The sequence below is a fragment of the Mustela nivalis genome, assembly GCF_964662115.1.
Source record: "Mustela nivalis genome assembly, chromosome: 4".
Classification (NCBI taxonomy): domain Eukaryota; kingdom Metazoa; phylum Chordata; class Mammalia; order Carnivora; family Mustelidae; genus Mustela; species Mustela nivalis.
The window spans coordinates 99,042,467-99,068,338 of record NC_139023.1 but is presented as its reverse complement, the minus strand read 5'-3'; the positions used below and the strand labels follow the sequence as shown (position 1 = coordinate 99,068,338).

The 25,872-nt window shown below is 36.8% G+C and overlaps 1 protein-coding gene across 1 annotated transcript in view; it reads right to left on the bottom strand.

The window, feature by feature from the left end:
• Positions 1–25,872, bottom strand: part of COL25A1 (collagen type XXV alpha 1 chain) — a 464,458-nt gene that overhangs the window by 43,276 nt on the left and 395,310 nt on the right. Inside the window, exons 18-23 of the mRNA XM_082728561.1 lie at positions 25,579–25,623; positions 13,582–13,644; positions 9,286–9,354; positions 8,448–8,492; positions 6,697–6,741; positions 5,703–5,780 (exon numbers count right to left, since the gene is read on the bottom strand). Of these exons, the coding sequence (XP_082584687.1) occupies positions 5,703–5,780; positions 6,697–6,741; positions 8,448–8,492; positions 9,286–9,354; positions 13,582–13,644; positions 25,579–25,623 (345 nt within the window). The remainder of the gene's footprint in view (positions 1–5,702; positions 5,781–6,696; positions 6,742–8,447; positions 8,493–9,285; positions 9,355–13,581; positions 13,645–25,578; positions 25,624–25,872) is intronic.

Sequence of the window (25,872 nt, the reverse complement as noted above, 5' to 3'; positions counted from 1 at the left end):
TTGGGTCTCTAGTGACATGACATCATCATTTCTTAGAAAACAATATATTTACGCATGTGTAGAAATGATTAAAGTCTGTATTCTAGGATAACATCAGTCATGGTCATGACAGCTTCATGGATAACACAGTAGGGAAAAAACCCACCACCAGTGCTTCTAAGACAAAAGGCAAAGTGGTCACAAACTGGAGGCAAGTTTAAAAAATATATATATATCAAGGCCCAGATTTTTATACTATGGACTCCGGGAAACAAACTGAGGGTTTCAGAGGGGAGGGGGTTTGGGGAATGGGTGACCCTGGTGATGGATATTAAGGAGGGCGAGGATTGCATGGAGCACTGAGTGTTATATGCAAACAATGAATCATGGAACATGACATCAAAAATTAATGAAATACTGTATGGTGACTAACATAATAATTTAAAAAAACTATCATATTTGTGTAACACAAGGCACCACTTACTTTATTCTTAAGGGATTCACCTAGAGCTCGAGTCAGATTTATAGTCATGAGAAAGCTACATCTTTGCTCCTATAAGTAGGTGAGTCATTTCTAAAAAGGCTAATAGAATATTACAGAGTAGAAATAATTTCTTTATCACTATCTTCCAATTATATATTGTATTTTTAACTACAGAGCAGAATCATGAAACCTTAGAAAGGGAAGAGAATTTTCAATTTGAACTCCCTGAGGTTTTCTAAATGTAGGATATTTGAATTCATTTTCCACCGGGACACAAAACTAGTTTTGTCTTTTTTAAGGATAACAATGTGTTTTATCATGAGTTGCCTAATAAGGGCATATTATTAGAGGTAACTGAACTATCTAACAGATGGTGTTTATGTCATCGTGTTAAATAACTGTATTTTGTGAGACCTAACAGTTACATAGGGTGGCTTTCATCCTGCTAATAATAAAAGAACAAATGACAAGGGCACCTGGGTGGCTCAGTGGGTTAAGCTGCTGCCTTCGGCTCAGGTCATGATCTCAGGGTCCTGGGTTCGAGTCCCGCATCAGGCTCTCTGCTCAGCAGGGAGCCTGCTTCCCTCTCTCTCTCTCTGCCTGCCTCTCTGCCTACTTGTGATCTGTCTCTGTCAAATAAATAAATAAAATCTTAAAAAAAAAAAAGAACAAATGACAAACTAAGCTTAACTTCTCAGCAACATAGTTTTTACCACCATCCTAAAGCACCCGTGTGCAGACACATGAGACATCCTGAAGATGTTGGCTCACTCTGGATTTCTTCTACCTGGTTCCTCTAAGTTAAACCTATGTGAACTCAGCAGTTTTCTCTTGAACTCCACAAATGACTGGAAAACCATAATATTGGTAGTGATGGAGAAAGACGCGATGTTCTCTATGAGGCACGATGTGAAATGGGAAGCATGAACTGGAGGTGGAAGCCCCCCAGGCTGTTTTGTGATTTATTCCCTGAGATCCTTATGTGAATCTCTTTAGAATTAAAGGTTAATATCTTTCATTTCTCATAATGATGCAAGGTGAAAGTCACCCATATTTACACTAAACAATAGTTTAAGTTATATGGTATTGAACGTTTTTAAAAACTTGAGTTAGGAAGTAGAGAGGTTTTACTGTTAATTTTAGAAACCTAAAAATCAAAATAAATGGCTTATGGCAGATGTGTATGTAAACAACAATTTTCAGTAGAGGCAATGGTAAAATTTTCTATTTCTAATGTGATGTTTTTAGAATTTTAATATACATCTATTTACTTATTTATTCTAGATTTTTGGGGGCAGATTTATTTTTAGAGGAGGCGATAATAAAATGAAATCTGTGGGGTGCCAGAGTGCTCACTTGGTTGAGTGGCTGACTCTTAATTTGGGCTCAGATCATGATCTCAGTGCTGTGAGACTGTGCCCTGAGTCTGGGCTCCATGCTCAGTGGGCAGACTGCTTGAGATTATCTTTCTCCCTTTCCTTCTGTCCCTTCCCCTGCTTGTGCACTTGCTTGCTCTCTCTCTCTCTCTCTCTCTCTCTGAAATAAATAAATAAAATCTTTAACAAAAGTGAAATCAGCAAAATGGTGAGTATCCATCACTGGCTAAGAATAAAAGAGTAGAATGTCTACTACCTCTTCTCAGGCTAATGGCTTAACTAATTTTTTAAGGGCCCTTGTTCTAGTAGAGTACTATATTAGGAAAATAAATAATTTTTAAAAAATAACTATAAGCTATTTACAAAAATAACACATAGCTGCCCTAACATCCCTATTGAAACAATAAATCTTTAGGTTGAGATAACAACATAAACTACTTGACCATGATGGATATTGACTGGTTTACTGTCATACAGAACTTGAGGTGGAACAAGAAACTGAGCACATACACCATTTCTTATTAAGACCTAGGTGTCGGGACGCCTGGGTGGCTCAGTTGGTTAAGACCTAGGTGTCAATTTTTTAAAAAGTACAGTACATTTATATATGTCAGCCAAGAGTGTTCAGGAGCTCCTAAAAAGTGACCCTAAGCATAATATATTTTATGGACTCTTAGGAAAAAAACCTATTCTAAAACATCTTTACTTTACAAATAAGATCAATGAAGTATAGATACACTCATTGATTTCCTGAAAATGAGTCAGCTAGTTAATAGCAAAGGAGAGACCAAAACAGATTTCAGTTTTAGGCTGAGAGCAGCTTGCCTCATGCCTGGCTCTGTTCGTGCAAAGAATACTTTAAAAGATACAATTTTTCCAGAAAGGACCATAGCCTATAATATTAGAGCATTTCTTGGAAGCTAAGAGAATGTATGTCTTTTAAAAGTGATAGTAAGAATCATAGCGTCACTGAAAGAAGTCGAAGGGAAATTTACAACATTGCAAATAAATTAAGTTAAAAAATATATCCCTGTATTTTATAAGTAAAAACTGAAAACTAGTAGGTGTCTCAAAACTTCTTATTCTCTTTCTCTCTTTCCTTCCACATGCAGTTATCGATTTGTGGGGGAAAAGGGACAATTTAGAAATCTAGTTCTAGAACTTGACAATAGCCTAGAGGTTACAGCTTATGTTTAATCTACTTGCATTGAGGAGGTGTTGACCGAACATACTGACCAAGCAACATATTTTCAAGCAGTAAAGATGCTCCTCTTTGCATTTTACCAGAAGAAAAAGAATGAAATGAGAAGAAGAATAGATTGAGGGGCCCTGGGTGGCTCAGGTGGTTGAGCACCCGACTCTTGATTTCAGCTCAGGTCGTGATCATCAGGTGGTGAGAGGGAACCCTGTGTTGGGCTCTGCGCTCAGCATGGAGTCTACTTGTCCCTCTCCCTCTGCTCCCCCACCCCCTCACCTCCAGCTGTCATTCTCTCTCTCTCAAACAAATGAAAAAAAATCTTTAAAACAAAACAAAACAAAACAAAAATAGGCTAAGCTGAAGGCAGAGTCTGCAAAAACTATTTAATAGATACTTTACTAGTTAAAAATGGTAGTTGTAGCAAAGGACCTATAGAAATGTAGATCTACCATACTAGAGATCTGAGAGTGAAATCATGAAGATGGGGGAAATAATTCAATCAAGTACAAAACGGCAACCATTTAAAACTAATTTGGTTTTCAAGCAAAAAAAATGGATTGTATGTATATGCTAAGTGCACTCACTCATCAATCAGTAAGCATTTGTTCAATATTTACATGCCCAGACCTGTGCCAGGTATATTGGGGGCTATAAAATTAGCCTGAGACACATTTCTGTCACCAAGAAACTCATAATCTAGCAAGGGGCATGACTAAAATAAATTATTTGATTTGAGAACAATTAAAGGTTAAGCTGTTGGGCCCTGACTGCTAATGGTTGAAAGGATGGAAAGAAAGAATCATCTGGGTGGCAGCAGTGCATTGTTGGATGGGATTTAGATAGATGAGGGGAAGGGAAGAAGAATGGGATGAGGCAAAAAAAAAGGGTGATTTTTATTGATATGGTAAATATGACCACTCGGGGAAAATCTGTGCTGTGGAGAAATGGAAAATTCTATATAGGAAAGGCAGGATTAGAGAGCTTGGAAAGTCAGATGAAGGTCAGGCTAGATAGAGTAGGTAAGGGGGTCATTGGAGTTTCTGAGCAGATTAGAGCCATCAAAAAAGTGACAGTTTAGGAAAATTAGCCTTAGAGTGATATGTAGGATGGGTTAGAAAGGGCACAAGGATTAGAAAAATTGGTCAAGGGCCTGTTGCAGTGTTAGCCCTGAAACAAGTAAGATATGGACCAAGCTTGGAATGCAGAGAATGAGGCAACCTTAGGAGGCACTTCAAGAAATGAAATGACCACATGTGGTGAGATGTAAAGGATGAAGGAGTCACAATAGTTGAAAATGACTCTAAAGTTTCTACCTCAAGAGAGCCAAAGAATTACAGGATCACTAAAAGATAGTGATTAGTTAAAAAAAGGAATCATTTGGTTGGTGGGGAAAGTGACCAGTATAATTGTGTGTGTTGGTAGGAATTAATAGGGCAATGGTGAATACCTAGTGGAAATATTCTTAGATAGCTGGAGGTACCCACAGCACGGACCCAGAGGTGAAAGATTTGGAAGCCACAACACAGAAGAACACAGAAAGAGTGACTTAACCATGAAAAGATCAGAGTCTTGAGGATACCAAAAATTAGGGGATGACAGAAAAACTGGAAATACTAACATAGAATGGATCTATCAAAGAAGAAAACTAGAAGAAATCAGAGTAGAGGATTAAGAAAACCAGAAAGAAAAAGTTTCAAAAACAAGGTGGTTTAGTAGAAATGTCACAGAAAATTAAGGGTGAGGAGAACAATAGGCTTGACCTAGAGGTCACTGATGGCCTTATAAGAGAAGTTTTAACAGAACATTGATATAGGCTAAAAGGGAGGAAGCCAAGCATTAAAAAAAAAAAAAAAAAAAAAAAAAGACTCTGAGAAATAAACTGAGGGTTTTGGAGCGGAAGGGGTGGGGCATTGGGCGAGCCTGGTGGTGGGTATTAGGGCATGTATTGCATGGAGCACTGGGTGTGGTGCATAAACAATGAATTCTGGAACACTTGAAAAAAAATAAATTAACATTTTAAAGAAAGGAATGAAGAGAAAGCAAAGATGATGGAGACAAGCTACATGGTCTATGGACTTTTACTCTATAGGTATTTCTCTATGGTAGTACATTATATTATGAATGGTAGCAGTAATAAGAAATACCTAAAGAGGACTTAGTATGTGCCAGGCACTGCTCTAAGTGTATACTGTGTATTTAGGTATTTATTTCTCATAAAACTCTTGAGACAGGTGTTACTATCTTCATTTTGCAGATAAGGACACTGAGGTACAGAGAAGTTAAATAACTTGCCCTCACCCATGCACTTAGTAAGCAAGAGATTTTCACCCAGAGAGCTCTGACTCTAAAGCCACAGGGCTCTTAATTGCTCTGTTAGGCTTGCTTTTGAAGCAAGGAGACAAAGTGGCAAAATAAGCACAAGGTGTAAACCAGATAAAACTAAACACTAAAGCATATCCGAAGACAGAAGGGAAAGAAAAGGAATGATGGAAATATGCTAAGCAATATGCTAAGAACACATACTGGGGCATGGAGAAGGGGATGGGCTCAGGAAGAAGGTGTGCTTTGAGCAAGTGGAGCCCTCTGGGATCATGGAGTGAGGGGCATGGGAGCTGATATTTACACATATTTCATGGGTGTGTCAGGTTTGGCGGCAGTCACTTACCTGCAAGGCTTCATGGAGGTTGCCATTGTAGTCTATGATCTCGGTGGCTCCCTGATCTCCCTTTTGACCAGGTGGACCCTGTGAAGAAAACCAACCAAGGGAAAATCATGGAAGTTAAGCTAGCCTGTACAGGGAACTGTGACAGAAACAAAAATAGCAACATGCAGCTCTCTCTGACCAGCCATTCTGTGGTAGGACTCAATTGCACTTCAGAGTAATTATCCTCAAATTTCGTCCTTATTGAAAAGAAGACAAACGCTTTTGGTGTCCTATAGATTAAAGATATGAAACTTGATTTTTTAAAAAAAGAGAGATAATTCAATCTCTGAAACTGTTTTCTGAAAATTATAAAATATAGGCTAATCTGATTTGACTTGCAACATTTTGTTGGCTTTAACAATACTTTTTAAAGCAACCCCTAATCTCTTCTTATTCTTCTACATCTAATCGATTGTTTCCTTATTAGAACACAGTTCTGTAGGAAATGCTTGGCTTGTTCAGTAGGAACAGAATTCCATTAAAATTAAATGAAATAGGGAATAGATATAAGATGTCTACTGCACTCATTAGTTCTGTCACTGAATTTCCATTAGTCATGTCCTAATTCCCTGCCTGTCTTTAAAAAAAGCTTAGAAAATATGGGCTATTGCTTTCCTTATAATTGGCTTAATTGAAAAATGGAAAATTCTATTAGCTGGATGGTTATGGGCTTGCTATTGCTCAGTTAGCAGAGGGAAAGTAGAGAGAAAATGTTCTTTAGAGCTTTTCTTGTGAGCTTATTTTACGTGTTAGACTCTATACACTCATTGTTCCAGTTGACTCAAAAAAAAAAAAAAAAAAGAAAGAAAAAAGGGGAGCAGCAGAAATCATCAGTAGTCCACCTCCAGTGCTATTATTGGGTAATATTAGTCCAGGTGCCTTGTGAAAAGCCACATGGATATATGAGTCAAATCTGGGCTTGTTGGGGCCAAAACTTAAATGAAAATGTACTCACCCTTGGTCCCAGGGCTCCAGAGTCCCCTTTCTCTCCACGATCACCCTTGCCCCAGGGAAAAAAGAAAAGCCTCAATTAGTAGTGGGGCCAATGGTCCAGAAATATCTCAAATCTAAGGATATATTTAAACTATGCAGAAGCACCTCTGATATGAACTTCTGACATGGAAATAACAGCTCGAAGAACAATAACCAGGGGCATAGCAAATGCTTCCTTAAGACGCACTGTAAATCCCCCTTTCAGATGTCAGAGTATCTTGGAATACAGGAACTCTCTTATTAGAGATTTTCAAAAGCAAGGCAAGTGGTTTCTATGATACCCAAAGTAAGATTTACCTCTCAGACTGAGCCATATTTTTGTTTTTATATGAAGACATTTGGGGCAAAGGAAAACAGAACCAATCACTGGGTTGTCTGTTTTCTGAGGGGGAAAAAAAAAAAGGTGTGTAGATAATTTGGATAGGGAAGGAATGGAGAGCTCAGTCTAGGGAGGTTTAGAAGGGAAAAGTGATCAGTGAGGCCGCTCTTTGATGATGATGAAGATCTATGGAAAAGTCTAGAGATACAAGCCTTTTAACACACAGAAGGTGCTGAAGTGGACAGAGCTAGCCAGAACAGGTTGGCAGGGCTGAAGGTCAGGGGTAGGGGGAAACCAGCTTTGTTTTGAAAATGCAATATGTAAAATCACTAAAGTTCCATTCATGGTGTTATTACCCAATCTGGAGAGAAACCAGGAATAGCCCAAGCATCAAACCACACAGGCATCCCTCCAAGAGCACTCAAAATTCTCGTAAGTCTAAAGAGAATCTTTGGAGAAGAGATTTGAACCTGTGTAGACTTGAAAGTTCTTTAAAGATTTTTATTTGTTGATTTGACAGACAGAGATCACAAGCAGACAGAGAGGCAGGCAGAGAGAGAGAGAGGGAAGCAGGCTCCCTGCTGAGCAGAGAGCCCGATGCGGGACTCGATCCCAGGACCCTGAGATCATGACCTGAGCCGAAGGCAGCGGCTTAACCCACTGAGCCACCCAGGCGCCCCTTGAAAGTTCTTTAAGACAGCCTTAAATTTGTCATATCCTTTTCCTAGGTGGAATTCAAAGCCTTTTAATATGTCTCTCTACATATTTCATAAAATGGATATGGATCAATGAAAGTAAGCAGGAAAAGGGTTTTTCATTTTTTTTAATCCACATTATACTAATAACATTCACCATAATAATTAAATTTGCTATGAATAGAGAATTAATGATTTCTGCTCTGTTTTCCTCATTTTTTACCCATTTTTTCATGTTATTAGCTGATAACATCTTAACATGATTTTGCTTACAATATTAGATTATGGTAAATATTATAAAAAGCATGATAAAGGAAAAATTTTAATAGGCGGTGAAATTTTAATGCCATGGAGGGAATCAGCTAACTTAAAAGCAAAGTATAATTTGAACATTTATCACAAAGACTGCCAGGAAATAAATAAGATCATACCCTACATAATGTAAGTTAAATAAAGTCTTTTTCCCCCCAAAGAAGCTATTCTTACGAAACAGGAAATACAACTTCTCTTAAATAGTAGTCTGAAACACAAGAACACACTAAAACAACAAGATGAAGCAAATTAATTGTTTTGATATAGTATCACAGGGATGAAAATATTGTGATTCCAGTGTGTGAGAATTTAAAACATGATTCTCTGTGGAAAAGGCAAAAGGCACAGCTCTTGAAGGTGTCATGTGACATTAAAATGATTACTGACCTTTGACCCCTTTGGGCCTCTAGTTCCTGATTCACCTTGTTTGCCCTATTATGGGAGAATATGAAAATGGAAAAGAGAAATGACAGAGGAGATAAGAACAGAAAAAGGAAATTAGCAGTGACTCAGAATAATGAAGAAAAATGGAAACACTTTATTATAACTGTTTGAATATATGGCTCTATGTAATTTTGGATATCATAATACAAAGCTTAAGTAGTTATCACCATATCATTAGCTCATTCTCTGGTCTCGCCACCACCTTCATTCCATTATAATTCTGAAGACTGCCCACCCATCAGTGGATGGGAAGAGTTCTGTGAATAATCCTGATTAGTCTCAACAGTGTTGGCATAAATTTCTTTTTCATCAAAGACTTAAACCATTTCCTGTGTCTCCAGGATGGATTATTAGAATAAAGTGTTACCATATTAGTCTGCAGGAAGTTTAGAGGAATAAAGACTAAACAGTGAAATAAATCCCTAGCTCTGATATTTTCAGAGTGTTCTACACCTTCAAGTTACCACAGAAACTAACACATTGCATATCAACATTTTTCTCAGTAAGTTTTAATACACACTGAGTGACAACATGTTAATATGATTGCACCTTCCCCTTTACGTTTGGATGTGTTATTAGATTTGTTTACTGGACAGAACAAACCAGAAAAGTTGAATTGTAAAATTCCTTTCAAAAAGAACCAAACTGTGCATTTCAATAAATTATGATTTTTGCTGTTTTAATACCTGTTAAGGAGCTATAGTTTAGTTTCATGTTCCAAAGTAAGTAGGACATATTTCCAAACCAAAGAAAACTATCTTCCAATGGAAGAATAACTGACCTTTGGTCCAGGGGCTCCAGGCTCCCCTCGCTCACCTCTTCCGGGAGGCCCTGTCTCCCCACGTTCACCCTGTCGCAAAATACAAAACAAGTAAATGGCAATTCCTCCTTCACTCCCACCCCCGGGTTTGTCCCTGTAGATTAACAAGTGAATTCAGTAAAACGAAGGAAAGTGCAGAGTTACCACTTATTTACCACGTATCCTGCACTGTACTAATCTCAACATAGATTATCTCATTTAATAATCAAAATAATTATTCAGTGTTTGTATTATCATTTCTACTTTATACATAAGGAAATGGTTTGGTAATGCTTATCTGATACCTATCTTGGTAAATGGAATACCTTTAAAGGGAATTGATAAGAGCATCATTATATTTCAAGACAGACATGGGCACAGTTTTCATTCTGTGGCAACTTTTTAAGATCTGCCGGGGCGAAGCATGGCCACATGGCTAAGTGTCAGGTTTTGTAATCCAACATCCTAGACGTTAATCTGGGCTCTGTTATTCACCAGTTCTATGTTTTGGGACAAATTAGTTAAGTTCTGAAAAAGTCATTTTTCTCTGTAATGTGAAGAAAAGTATAAAGACAAAGTGCTCAGAATGGTGCAAGATACATAGGTCTTACAGCTTTTGACTATTTTCATAGCTCTATGAAGAATGAACATGATCACTGCTCTCAAGGAGCTAATTATCTGCTTAGACAGACAAGATCCACATAAGCAAAATAGTTCAGAATTAAGGAGTCATGTAAGGCTAACATGTGAGAGAAAAGGAAATCCCATAGGGTTTTGAATGGTCCAGATTGGCTAGTTGGAGGTGAGATCGAGCCATGTCCTAAAGGATGGATATGGTGTATTTTACAACTCTTGTTGGTTATGACTGTGCTTTTGACGAGTCCAGCAGCTGTCTAAAATACTTCACATGCATTGTCTTATTTAATCCTTGGGACAAAGGAGAAAGGTACTGGTTCCCAGAGTCTTACAGATGAGCAGACTGAATGAAGCTCAGGGAGGTTAAGTAACATGGCCAAAAATCACAAAGCTTTTAAAGTGGGAGAGCTGTGATATAAAACTGACTGTGCTCAATACTCAACTTCTGCATAAATGTTTCTGTATGTAAATCTTTTGCACATATCTGATCATTTTCTTAGGATAAATTCCTCATTGGGGACTTGCTGGGTCAAAATGTACAAACATTTGAAAAGCTTGCCAAATTGCTCCCCAGGAAGACCATGTCATTTTCCATTCCTGAGCACAGAGTAGAGAGTGACGGCTTCCTGCATGATGGGTAGAATTGCAACAATCAAACAGGTTTGGAATTCAGACTGGTGATGGCATGTTTATGGGTGAAAAGGCACCCTCCTCACTGAGGGAACTGATTCATCATGGAAAGGAGAATAAACTAGCATTGGATCTGTCCTGGGTGATTCAGGGCTCTAAATTCCAAGATCTTTATCTGTATCATGCCCATAGTGGGGTTTTGAGGGGGAGGTGGGATAGATTAGGGCAAGGATTAAAGAAGACTCAGCAGTTCTTCAGCATGAACTGAAAAGAATGTGAAAATGGAGAGCCTGGGAGAAAGGCAAGGGGCTTGTCTGGGTGGAAGAAATGGAAGAGATCTTCCAGAAGGGATTTTCCAGGGATTAGAGACAGAAGGGCCTCCACTGGTATATGGAATTTTAATTTTTAAAAAGTGTACCATATTTAGTCTTTCTTTAAATATTTTGCAGAAGAGTTCCAAATAGTAGTTAGAAACTTATTTTAAAGAAAAGCAAAAAACCTGAGAAAAAATTTATCTATAGCATACTACAGGAGTTGAGCATATATATCTTTACCTAGAATCACTTTTTGTCACAATGCTCCTCATGAGCTGCTTGTTACCCTATGGAATTATACTATTTATGTGTCTACTTCTATCTCTCCTTCCACCTCTGTCTAACACATACTGGAATGCAAGCTTCAGGAGAGTAGAGACTTTTTGTTGCGTTTACTGTTCATCCTCAAATATTAGAAAAATGTCTGGCAAAAAAATGTGCTGAATTAATGAATAAACATTTTATTCAAAGTATTCTGAGTTATTCATAATAAAACCTCATTTCTTTAGGCTGATACAGATGCTGAGGATACAGCAGTGCGTACGAACAGATTTTGAGATACCATTATACATCTTCCTTCCTTACAATCACTCTTCATTATGTTGGAGATAAAATAGGCAGGGTTAGTTTATTTTTTAAATCTGAATTTAGTGGTAAAAATCCAGACCAGCCTACACAACTGGAAAAAGGCCACTGTTCAGCTGAGACAGAATTTTAAATAAACATGACTTTTCCATTATAATACCAAATTCATATTAGTCAATTCGACTGAAAATTACTCATATTGTTAATATAATTGTTAAAATATTGTTAATAAAACAAATTTCCTGTCCACATCCCTTTTTGTGGAAATACAAAACAAGTACAGTATGTTCTTTACTTTTATTGGGAATTCAAAGCAGTACCTGTTAAAATCAGCCTGGGTTCTTCATGAGAAGGAATCAATGTTGATTTTGTGGATTTACATCTGAATTTTTTTTGAGACCCCAGAGTAGTTTATTTATTTATTTTTTAAAAGACTTTATTTATTTACTTGAGAGAGAGAGAGAGAGACAGACAGACAGAAATAGCAACAGAGACGGCAAGAGATAGCACGAGTGGGGCGGAGAGAAAGAAGCAGGCTTCCCTCTGAGCAGGAAGCCCAATGCGGAGTTCCATCCCAGGACCTTGAGATCATGACCTGAGCCCAAGGCAGGCACTTAACTGAATGAACCCCCAGGAGCTCCAATTCCAGAGTAGTTTAAAGATTTTATTTTTAAGTAATCTCTATACCCAACGTGGGGCTCGAATTCAGAACCCTGAGATCAAGAGTCTCATGCTCTACTAAATGAACCTGTCAGGTGACCTGAAACTACAGGGTAGTTGAAAATCAATGAACTGAAGAAATGATATTTAGGGATGAACTCCATTCCCTACAACCTGTGTTTCTTCTACTTCCCCCTTTTCAACAAACAGAACGCCACAAACATTTAAAGATCTAGTTCACACCTGGTTCTCTCTGGCATTGACCAAGTTTTCTACTCCTTTGTGCTGACCTATGAGGCTGGCTTCTTTCTTTACCTGGCTTTGAGGCAGCACGCCTGAATAAACACGACAGTTCTCATATGAACATGGAATCCTCATTATTCTCTTGCTTCCTCAGTCTTTATTCCAGAAAACACACTACTTGCGTGAATCTGTTCAGGCTAAACGAGGCATTCTTCATATTTTGTTAATAAGCCTGACAGCTTATTATGTGAAAAAGAAATTGCTTGAGAAAACAGAATTTTGGATAAATTCAACTGAGTTTCAGTCCCCCTTAGGCCACACATAGTTTCCATTTACTAGGATTAGAGTTGTTTTCTCTTGATCAGTGGAAATGAGGACTCCTCTGTCAAAACAGACCACGAACATATTTCCCTAGCTCTTAGAAACCATCCTGCCTAATTTCTGGTGAATGCGATACACATTGAGGCAAAGACTTCTACGGCTTAAAAATAAAAGAATGTAGTTTGATCTAATTTTGCCCCTTTGATTCATGAATCTGTCATGAGTAAAGTTCCATCTTCAGAGCTATACCTTTTTATGTCTTACTGAATAGATAAAAAGAGAACTATGGGTCCAACTATATCCACAGCAACGTAATTTTTTATATGGTGGCATAAATATTTTGCTTTTAGGGCCCTCTCTAGAATTGCCAAGTGGAAGATTATGACATGGTTTTCATTACAGGATCTTTCTGTAGACATTATTCAGGATAGATCCTTTTGAAATGAGACACTTAGGAATCTATATGACATCAGTACTTGCCTTTGAAATTAAGGGAGTTGGGGGGGGATAGTAATAATGTTTGATTAACAAGTATGTCCTAAAATTGGTGAAAAGGGGCAGAAGTTAAGGAATTCTATTTCTCCTTATCAGAATTCCTCCAGCATCATATCTACTTAGGAACAATTTGGGGGAAAACAGGAGCAGCTAATATATTTCATTATCCTATTGTCTAACCTGAGGCTTTCTGGAATTAACTTCTTATGACTCTATTTAATGTGGTATTCCCATTAGAAATGTTCATAATAGGTGATAGGTAATTTCATTCTCTGTTAGGCAAAAATATCTGGTCACCTAAACAATAAAGTCACTCCACACTTCTTTCAACACAATGGACTAAAAATATATGACAAAATATTTCAGAAATAAAGGAAGGAAAAACGCCACTAACCTTTGTTCCTGGTAACCCTGGTAAGCCTGGTTCTCCTTGAGGACCAATGAAACCTGGTTCTCCCTTTGAAAAGGATAGGCATATGAGATTGTTATTCATTTGGCAGTAAATAAGTAAAGTTAAACTGATTTACTTTTACCGGGATTTCACCCCTTTGATTGTATGCAGCTTTCCTGTTGAGGCCCAGCTACTGAGTATCAAAGCAATCGGAATTGGTTTTGGTCAGTGAAAATACTCTTATCAAAGTTTTGGAGAAACTTGAAAAATTTCAAGTTGAAATTTTTGAAATTTCAAAAACTAAAACTGAAAAAGTAAAATTGACAAAGAAACAAGACCAATGTATTTACAAAGTTCTTTGGCATCTGTTGTCCTCCATTTCTTATTATTTACCAAATTCAGATCCACTATGTTAGGGTGGATATGGTGGGTGGCCTCTGAGACAGGCCTCAATGATCCCACCTCCTGGGTATTCACGCCCTTGTGTCATCTGCCTCTGCTAAAGTGTAGATTGGACTGACTTACTCATATCTAATGAACAGACTATATTGGCAGAAGTAATGAGATATCACTTTGGAGACCAAGTTATAAAAGACTGTGGCTTCCATCTTGGTGGCCCTTTCTTGTTCTCTCTCACTTGGATCACATGCTTTGGGGAAAGCAAGCTGTCATGCTTTGAGCAGCCCCATGGGAAGCCCACATGGTGAGGCCCAAGTTCGGCCAACAACCATGTGTGTGAGCTTGAAAACAGATGTCCACCCCATCAGAGTCTTCAGATGAAACCACAGTCCTGGCTGACAGTTTGACTGCATCCTTGTGGGAGACACTGAGCCAGAGGTCACCATCTGAGTTGTGCTCGAATTCCTTTTCTTCCAAAACTGTCAGGTAATTTTTGTTGTTAGTTTTGGGGGTAATGTGAAAAATATCTCTCCTTGCTATACCTCCATAACTTCTTCCCCACTACCTGGAGGAAAACCAGTTGTGATATAATAAAATATATGTTTGGTCTTGTTCCTAGCTTTTTGCACAGAGCTTCTAGAATCCTTGGAATTTCCTGAGTGATAAAGAGTAAAAGGAGTAACTTTTGTTATTCACAACAAACCTCTTTCAGATGTACCTGATGGGTTCTTAGATAGCTTCCAGAGGGGAGTGTTAACCTTGGAACTCCTCTCACCATCCCCAGAGAGTGCAGAGGGGCTGGCAATTGAGTTCAGTCACCAATGGTTAATGCTTTAATCAATCATGCTTATGTAATGGAACCTCTATAAAAATCTTTAAACAGTAGGGATTGGAGAGCCTCCAAGCTGGTGAACACATCAGGGTGTTGGCAGGATGGGACATCTCAACTCCATGGGGACAGAGGTTCCTGTGTTCAACATTATTCTGACCTCACGCTATCTAACTCTTCATCTTAATCTTTTATAATAAACTGTAATGGCATGGCATTTCCCTGAGTTTTGTGAGTTATTGTAGCCAATTTTCCAACTTCAGTGTGGTTGAGGGTGGGTTGGTTGTTAGTACCCTCAAATCTGTAGTCAAGTCAGAAGTGCAGATAGCCAGGGGACCCAGTATTTCTGATTGGGGCCTCTAGACCATCCTTTAGACAGAGGTTGTAAGTGAGGGAAGCTTTGTGGGCCTGAGCCCTTAAAACCTGTGGAGTCTGATGCCAACCCTAAATAGTTGGCGTCACAATAGAACTGAATTGTAAGGACACACAGTTGGTGTCAGAAAACACCGGAGACCAGTGTTCATATTTTCTCCAGTATCCATAAAGTATTATTTTCTTTTTAACAATGTGAGCTCAAGTGTAAGAGTCTAACTTCTTGAAATCTATAAAGAAGTTTTAAAGCAAAAACTGTGATGGCTCTGTTCCCATACTTACTGCTCTTCCCTCCCCCATTTGCATTATTTCTGGAGCAGTTGCTAATGTTATTTAATACATTTGATTTTTTTTTTATGTAGTGATATTTCAACATTTGTTTTTTGATACTTAGAGTTGAGCAGGCAGATACAGAGAGTATGTTTTATGACAAGTGTTTAAGTGTCATCAAATATTTGGAAACACATTAGTTTTTAAAATATGCCTCATAAAACCTTGGGTACTGGGTGGGGAACAAAAGGATATCACTATCACAAAATATATCACATTGATACAGAACTCAAAAGTATTTATTTTTATCTCTGATGCTCATGTTTCTGGTTTAAGATAAAAAAAATGTGGAGGCTAAGTAATGCTTTAGGTTTATCATTTGTGAACTTTTTGAGACTCTATTCTACCTGTTCCCATAACCTTACACATAACAGAAAGGAACCTCCAAACAAATAATTTTTGTAAGATCTCTTAATGGTCTAAAATGAAAATCAACAATGGGGCACCTGAGTGGCTCAGTGGGTTAAAGCCTCTGCCTTCGGCTCAGGTCATGATCCCAGGGTCCTGGGATCGAGCCCCATGTCAGGCTCTCAGCTCAACGGGGAGCCTGCTTCCCTTCCCCTCTCTCTGCCTGCCTCTCTGCCTACTTGTGATCTCTGTCTGTCAAATAAATAAATAAAATCTTTAAAAAAAAAAAAAAAGGGACGCCTGGGTGGCTCAGTTGGTTAAGCAGCTGCCTTTGGCTCAGGTCATGATCCCAGCGTCCTGGGATCGAGTCCCACATTGGGCTCCTTGCTCAGCAGGGAGCCTGCTTCTCCCTCTGCCTCTGCCTGCCATTCTGTCTGCCTGTGCTCGCTCTCTCCCCCCCCCTCTCTGATAAATAAATAAAATCTTTAAAAAAAAAATAAAATGAAAATCAACAAAATTCAGAAAATCATTGATGACCGTTCTACTTAAAGAGTTTAACTTGTTATTTTAAACAAACAAACAAACAAACAAATCACATGGAATACATCTATTTACAAGTAAGATGTTTTTCCCAATAAAATTTCATATATAAATACATATTCTCTGTCCATCCTCAAGAAAAAAGTTGTAATAAAGTCAATGTGTATCATTAGTAATGACTTACTAACATGAAAATCTAATGTGAGTTAATAGGTTGAAAATTTATAGGTAGAAAAGACTCTTGCATATCTTCAAGTAGAAATAAACTGATCTCACTATTTAGCAAAACAAATAAAACAGCATTAAGCATACCAGTTAAAGAGAAGAAAAAAGAGTAAATATTGAAAAAAACATTTTTCTTATTCAGGTTAGTGTTTAGTTTATAAAAAGATAAAGCATGCAGTTTCAAAATTCACAAATAAATAAATAAGGTTTTGTGATCTCAGTGGTCAGACAAAAGTGACTTTTCTTCTTTCAATAAAATAGAATATACATTAAATTTTCCTGAGGAAAGTATAGTAAGTTCCCTTAAATAGAATGTTCGATGGGGGGGGGGGGATTTTTTACTTCCAAATACACAATTAGCCATGCATTTGACAGTCACGATGATTTTAGCACTGCCAATGTTGGCTAATTTTAAAGAATTTGAGTATGATTAGTTTGACCTTATTTCACTCTAAGAAAGCATCTGCCATATCTCTTCTCTCAATTTATTCAAAGGGAAAATAGCATCCTTAACTTTAAGATCACACTTTTATGTTTATTTAATTCCAGAGCTCTCAACCACTTTGGAGACATTTTCTTAATCCTCTCTATATCTTGGCAGAGTGGGGAGGAAATAATCATTTGTCTCTTTTCTGTCTCAGGCTTGAAAGAAACTTGTTGAGGTAAACAATGCATAAATAAGTCTACTCGTAGTCTTGAGCTTATTGGGTTGTTTCTTAACTTCCTAAGCTAATGCGAGAGGTTCTCAAACTCTTTCCTTTACTCTTATTAGTGTACACAGTAGAAAAAGTTCATTGATAGGGTTTCAGATTCCACATTTCATTTAACACTAATAAACTACCATTGGTAGAGTTTGGAGTAGTATTGAAGAAGAATATCCATAATTTTATGAAAAGACTATTAAAATAATCATCCCTTGTCCAATGACATCTCTGTGTGAGGCTGTTTTTCTTCATACACTTCAACTAAAACAATTGGTAACAGATTGAATGCCTAAGCAGATATGACAATCCAGCTACCTTCTGTGAAGCTGGACATTAGAGATTTGCAAAAAAAAAAAAAAAAAAAAAAAGTATAACAATGCACTGTTCCTGCTAATTTTTGTTTTGTTTTAGAAAATTCAATTATATTTCATTAAAATGTTATTTAATGAACACATAACTATTTTTTAAAATGCCCGTTCTAATTTCTAATAAAGAAACCTCGATAGATATAATAAGCCTACATAAATGAAAATTCTTTCAATCCTAGTTTTTAAGTGTGTAAAGGAGTTTGGAGACCAAAATTTTTGAGAACTATTGCTACAAAGGTCCAGAACTGAGTTAAAGCCTGGATTTGCAAATTGAAATCCTGAGGTGCCCAACAATGGAACATACTACTGTTCTTAAGGGGGGGTGACTTAGTCAAGACTTATCAGATAATGCAAGCAAAGCACTTAATGCTGTTACCAGAATAAAATATATAAACAATAACTGTTTGTCATTATTGTTGCCCTTATCTTTCAGTCTCAAAAATGCTGGCTATATCATAATTACTGTGGTTAGTAATAGTATTACAACATCTCTGCAACTAATTGGTAATATACAAGGTGACTTTTTGTTTCTCTACAATCTGTGTGGGGCTATACGCAATACCTCTCCAACTTCTTCCAAGAAGTAGTGCTAAAATTTCTCATGTGAATATATCATCATTTCATGAGATGATATGCAGCCTTAAGAGACTTTAGGACTGCAAAAGCAGAAGTATATAAGGTAGAGAAGTGACAGGTGTACTAAGAATGAATTTTTTTTCCTGTAAGGACAGAAAAGAAGAAAATGGTCATACCTATTGAATTTCTCTAAGTAAATGAAATCCTTTTAAAAAAAAATCTTGCCTCTTTGACAAGGACTGATTAAAAGTTCAACCTCCTAAAATGTCTAGGACAAAGGCCATGGCAATCTATGGTTTTGTGGCAAAAAAAAAAAAAAAAAAAAAAAAGCAATTGGTTTTACTACTATAGTCATGATTCTAGTAAAGCAGAATAGAGGAAGGAGAAAAATTTGGTTTAAATCTGCTCTTCCTTGGATGATGTATCTGATTTCTTCCTGAGTTGTTTCATGAGTTTCGTCCTTTGTCTATTCTTTAATGAATTAGCTCCCCACCAATGAGTTTGAAAATCGAGTCTCAATACCAAAACCGTAACACGTTGCCCTGTGTTAAGCTGGTAGAAAAAAATCAATAATAGAGTACCTGTGGTTTTGGCAAGTAGACTGGGATTTGGGTTGGGCAGAAGAAATGCTATTTACACAGTAAAGATCTAGTAGTACATTGCTGGGAGCTGCAGCCAACAGCAGTCAGCAGTCCTATCTGAAAATCTGACACAAGTTGCTAATTTCAATGGAAGCTTTAAGCCGCCAGGGCACATAAAGATACAGAACCAAGTCTACAGAGAAAAGTTCTAGCTGAGATCAGGGATGTGTCTTCACATGACCAACTTTGGAGGGCCTAATTGTCTCACGTTGACCTTTCCAACTTAGCTAACCATTTCAGCAGCCACAACCTTGACCTTGCAGTACGAAGCTCAATGAAAATAAGTCACAGTAGCTAGTAAGTACTATATTTGAACAATTGTCCTGTTCTTGTACCAAAAAGTGTCCTTGCTAATGAGCGTGTTAATATTAGATCTTTCTTCTTCTCTTTCTATCCACTCAGCTTTCTTTCTTACATTGGCAATGTGTGCATAAACAGGAAAATTAAGCTGTAGGTAGGCAGAATCTGTTCTTAAGAGGTGACTCAATAAGATTAAAAAAGATGCAAAAAAGATAAGATTTTTGACTGAAGCCACTTTTATTACTTTTAAATATTTTAAAAATTCTAATGAGATAGCTTAGATTCTGTGTATTCTGTCAAACGTCCTTCCTACACACAAAACACCTATGACAAAACAAAATACCCCAAAACAAGGCAAACAACTAATGTCTTTAACAACAAGAAAAGCAACAAAAACTGGCCTTCTGTATTACAACAAGGCAAAGGAAAGGTAGAAAATTCCCTAACACGACCTTTCTGAAATCTAACAATAACCAACAAAAGTCTCATTAAGTTTTAGAATTCAGTAATAAAATTCAGACTGATTTCCTTCAAACCCACATTTAATACATAGCAAGAAAGCATTTGAGATCACCTTCTTTTATTTTTTAAATGGCTAGTGGAACAGTGTACTGAATATTCTTCTATCAAATTTACATAAAGGATGTTCTCGACGTAGGTGAGAAGAGTCAGCAAATACATAGATGGGATTATTGGTCAAGGTAAAAAAGGAAGAGATGGCTTCATTCACACAGAAATGTCTCCCTGGGTGTTTCCCTAGAAACATCCAGAACTTACCATCTGTTAAATGGAATAGTGGCCAGAAAGTCCTAACTGATTATCTCTTGCCCACAGAAAAATCTCTGGTTTTTCATTTATTACCATGTGTTTTATTTTTATGTCATTATCAATTAAAGCAGTAAAAGATATTATTTTTTTAACCTGTCTAAAAAAGCCTCTAACACACTAGCTTAAACCAAGTCATGTTTTCCATGATAGTTATTACTCCCAAGCAGATCCAATTTTCATTGCCCAAAAAATAGTACAATAGGGCTTGAAAAATATGTGCTGATTTGCCTGGGCGCTGAAGCATCACCAATAATTTTGATTAATGTGTCTTGACACTGAATGCATTAGCCACACAATATCCTTCTTGCTTAAAGGCTAATTAGAATTCAAGTCAGCATGATACCTGCTTCTGAGGATTACAGCAAGAACATTTGTTGTAATAAGAACGTCCAGGCAGCTAGTTTTTGTAGTGATTGATTTGTAAAATTATTGAGGGGGAAAAAAGAATGAAAAAGTAGAGTCTGTCCCTGAAACACTATTTCCCTTAGGGATAAAATTTGAGTATAAATTAAAACATCTTGGTGATATGATGTAAATGAACTGCAATAGCAGGTTTATTTAAGACTCAGAAAACATACCTTTCTCCTTTTTTTTTTTCCTTCTTAACAGGATTACATCATGAAAACACATTTGGTATATTTATTGGAGGTTTCATTATGGCTGCTAAAAATCTCTGATTTCTGGTTGCGTGAGTTTCCTAACTGGATTCTTAAACTACTCAGCTGCTCAGACACAGACTCTGGGCAGGCAGGAAATAATTACAGGTAACAATAACACAATCTTATCCTTTTAACCAGTATTTCTTCCTTTTCTTTTTTCTTTTAGGAATACATTTCACATCCTATGTTACTTCCAGAAACTTTCCCCTCCTGCTTTTAAAATGTGATTTGATGTTTCTGAGGAAAGAACCTCATCACCAGTGAATTTAGATGGTAATTTCTATTAGATTATTGAACAATGTAACTAATCCTAAGAAGGCTGACCTAAATGTTCCTGCCACCTGAAAAACTTAGCCTTTCTATGATTTGGTGTCAAAGACGATTTCATATAATGAGGTATAAAAAACCGGTTACTGTCTCTTACCCTCCCAATCCTTAAATTCTTAACCTGAATGTCAAATTTTCACTTATGTGGAAACCAGAAGAAAACTATCAAGTTTGAGGGAAAATATTTAAGAATTTTTTGCCACCTAAATGCTTTTTTCATTTATGTATTTTTTACTGTATTATGTTTCCTGACTCTATTAATTTTACTGTGTTACATAAATTTTTCCCAATTTACTTTCTGAATATGATGAGATAAACTAGGGGTCTCTGTTGAAAGGAGAAAAGCAAGCATTGAAAACCCGTATTTGTAAAAAAATGTCTAAGTCCGGGCAACACTATGACTGGGGCCTAGAAAGATTTCCTCATTACATGTCCAGGTTCTCTTGGGAGCAGCATAGGAAGAGGAGTTTTGACAGTACCATGCCTTATGCCCAGAAGTTTGCATTCCTTCATCCTTTGTTCCTGGAATGTATTTGAGTTATAGGAAAAAGAGAATAGTGTGATGTTTCAAGAAAACTAGGTTTCTTATAGCTCTTAAAGGTAACATTTATCCATCACTGCAAAGGAGTTTTCAGAATTTACCTCTATTAACCTGTAGAATGTAAATGGCTTTATGTTCTCCAGGTTAAAAGAACTCACATGAGGAAAGATTAGATTGAACATGTGCATAACCCATGTCTCCAATATTCTGAGTTGCTCCAAGAGAAAAAAAAGAGTAATAGCTAATATTTTTTGAGATTTACTATCCGCTTGGCAGTATTTTAGGAACAACACATATATTAATTCACTTAATATACACAACTCTCTGAGTTATATACAACAATGATTCTCATTTTATAAGGAAACTGGAGAACAGGGAGATTATTGTAACTTGCCCCATGTTATGGTGAGGGGTAGAACCAGGACCCGCACACTGGTGGTTTGGTTCTAAAGTCAGGTTTCTTGCTCACTGTTCTATATTGCTTCATTACTAGGGTAATGTAATCATAAGAAGGGTAAGTAATGTATTTACGTTTTTCAAAATAAGTGTGGAGAGAAAAAAATTTAAAAAATAAGAACATCAGATCTTACCCTTTTATGTGATATCAGAAAAGCTAGTTACTCAAAAGTTTCACTCATGAAAAACATATTTGAAGTCTTATTTATAAAAATCATTTTGTGAGCTCAAATCTTATTCCAGAAGATCAATGTCTGCATGGTACATTGTGCATAATTTAATTTTCCCAGTTGAACATCTTGACATGATATGAACCATGAATGCATGAAATAGGAATTCCAAATGTCTTCCACATGGTGAGAGAACTTTCCAATACTTGTGCAGGAAGCTCAAGAATAGTTTGAAATTAAGTTATGCCTGTTGTTGGTGACTTTTATTATGTATGCCCAAGGTATCAGCACTTCTCTCTGAGTGGGACTCTGAGGTGATAGATAGATGAGTCTGCTGTCTGTATTTAGGCACTTTGCTCATTTCCTGAGAGCTGTGTGGAAGGCATTTGGGTGCTCATTAAGTTTCCCACCATTCCCAGAGAGCAACAGGTGGCAAATCAAAGCTTCCCTGGTATGTCATGGCTGGTTTCCTCAATGTCTTGGAAATAATGGATGGCATTTGCATGCTTTCTGTAGTACCAGAAGATAAGAAGGGGATGAATAGCAACAGGAAGTATTTCCAGAGCACGAACTATCACACAGTTCTTGCTACCACACATTCTAAATCCATACATGTGGTTTCATCTTTTAAATATTATTACTCATTCAAACTATGAAATCACGATTAACTATCCTGTGGTTAGCAACTGAGTAGAAGCAAGGCATATTGGAGGAATAAAGAACATCTCAGGTAATGAAGCTATATTGTAAAGTTATAAACATGTAACTCCACATTTATAAATATCCAATGCCTGCTAATGACTATGTGTTCTTAAATTATCTCCTTCACAAGAGGACTTCTGTATTCTGAGCACCTACCATATTATAAAGAAAGAACATTGCTCACATCCTGAACTAGAGCGAGAAGACAAAGCTAATTACAAAATCTGTGATTTAAATCAAGTACTGAGTAATTCCCCAACAATATTTGATAATTGCATAGAAAAGTATCTCCAGCGAAGGATAAAAATCTTTTGTCAATTGACAGCTTTTTGTCACAACAGTCACACTCAAGGTTTAAAAAATCCAAGGCAAATATCAGCTATATGATCCTAACAAAATACTTCTGGCCATGTCTTAGGACCCTTGGAATAAAAGCGTTTACTGGAGGTGGCAAATCACCAACACTCTTCCCAATTTGAAAAAGTTCAAAACTTTCGGACTAGTTCACATATGATTAGGGAAATTGCCATGGGCTATTTTTTGTGGTGGAAGACATAAAATGAATAAGAGGTAACAAAAACAAATAGAGTAATTCTAGTTGGTTTTTGTTCGTCTCGGAGGGAAAAACCCCAACAACTTCACCCTTACATATTCTTTCCCACCAAGACAGTGGCTCATCCTCAAGCGCATTTCAATGCAGGGCTGGAGTTCCTGCCTCACCAGTGACTATTGGAAGCACAGCCTTGCTAACTTAGGAGTAAAGCACTATAGGAAACCCTCCCCTAGCCCTTCCCAAATGTCCCTCCTTTCCAGTGCCTTCCCCCTTATATATAATGCAACCAGGTTATTTTTAACTTATGTTGAATTAAATAATAATTTTAATTATCATTTAAAATAATTTATAAATGTACTTATAAACAAATTTATAAATGTACTTATACATAAACTTAATAATAATAAATATAAATAAATATACTTATAACATAATAAAATTTATAAATAAATTATAAATTATTATTTAAAATAAGACTAAAATAAATTAAAATTTTAATAATTTTCTTAAATTTATCTTAGAAATCTATGATCTCCCAGTCATTTGTAAAAGGATCTTTTTTTAATGTGTGGGAATTACTAAGGAACCTTCCATAAATCAGCTCTACAATATGAAATCACATATTTAATTATTTTGTTAAATAGCAAATGGTAAGTAAAAGACTTTGACTTTTTAGTAAGCTGTTCTCCTACAGGGTACTTTTTTGCTGGGGAAGCCAAAGGCAAAAATAAAAGGATATATCTGAATGTCCGTGATACCAATCTGGAAACATCAAACAAAAAGCAGAAATTTCTGACTGCCAGCCTGAAAACACGGTTTTCATGACTGTTACTTATGCCAAATAAAGTCATAAAATATATAATACCATATGATGTCTGGGGAACTCAGTAGTTTATCTTGTTTTATTCTAAAGCCATATTATTTCATGTATTGTACTTCAAACACAACCTTCATCAAACAGTATACATAGCCCACACAATGAAACTAGGATTATTCATTTTAAAACGGTCTAACGCACACTAAATATTGATTCAAAGTTTATGAGAATAGTGTAAGGAAAAATATACTTGCATTATGTTACTCTATCAAACCATTCTAGAAACAACTTTAAAGCTTTTCAGCTTTAGAAATCAGATCTTAGAGCCTCACTACTGCTAAGGCAATAGAACTTTAAGCATGTCAGTTGTCCTGTGAAAAATTTTAAGCAATTAAAAAAATGTATGTTTCCTAACATTTTTAGATGGTTTTAAAACATGGAAAACAATGTTTTCAAACTAAGCTTTTAGCGGTTATTTCAAAAGATACACACAAAGTTTATGGAAATAATATATGGTACAGGAGAGTTTAGTCATCTGATTTGTCCTTTGCAGTGAGAGTTATTGACAGGAAGTGGAAGCAGAAGCTATTTTGGAGCGATTGTTTTAACGAATGAATTACAAAAACAGCTGCCTAAATGTTTGATTTATGGGAATGTTAAGACTCTGATTCCAGTCAGAGTCTAAGGGACGCAAAGAACAAAATTAAAATGTGAAAGTGGACATCCTAGACTTTAAAGAATTCCTTTGTGGCACTTACATTTTTTTCAAGGTCATAGTAGGTTCTGATAGTAGAATATATAGTCCAGATAGCAACGGCAAATCTCAGCAATACTTGCACCTAGCTTTCAATTTAAAAATGCTAACGTGGGCCTCAAACCCATCACTCTGAGATCAAGACCTGAGTGGAGATCTCTGCCCAACTGACTGAGCCACCCAAGCGCCCCTCAATTTAAAAAATTTAATTGGTTGTGGGGCACCTGGGTGGCTCAGTCATTAATCGTCTGCCTTCGGCTCGGGTCATGATCCCAGGACCCTGGGATCAAACCATGCATCAGGCTCCCTGCTTGGCGGGAGGCCTGCTTCTCCTGCTCCAGCTCCCCCTCCCCCTGCTTGTGTTCCCTCTCTAGCTGTCTTGCTCTCTGTCAAATAAATAAATAAAATCTTTTTAAAAAATTTAATTGATTCAGATGGCTGGAGAGAATTTAAAGGGTAGCATTATATTTTTACTTTTCATTTTTTCCCTATTTTCCTTTGATTTCTGTGATTTTCACAGTTACAATTCTATGAAACTGAGACTGTCAGTGCAGTATTTACCTTTATCCCCGGAAGTCCAGGAAGCCCAGGAAGCCCTGGTTCACCCTACATAGGAAAATCACATAGCATTATAGAACAACAGTCACTCAGTTACAGTATTTGGAGAAAAACATGGCAAGTGTTCCTAACTGAATACTTGCTATATATGTTATATATACACATATATAAATATTGTCTAGTTCTAAGAACCTTGATGAGATTATACAGTTCAGTCAACTCTTGATTCAGGGATGGGTTGACCATTTGCAGATTTTTCAGGATTTTCTCTCTTCCTGCCATCTCACTGCTCCTTGG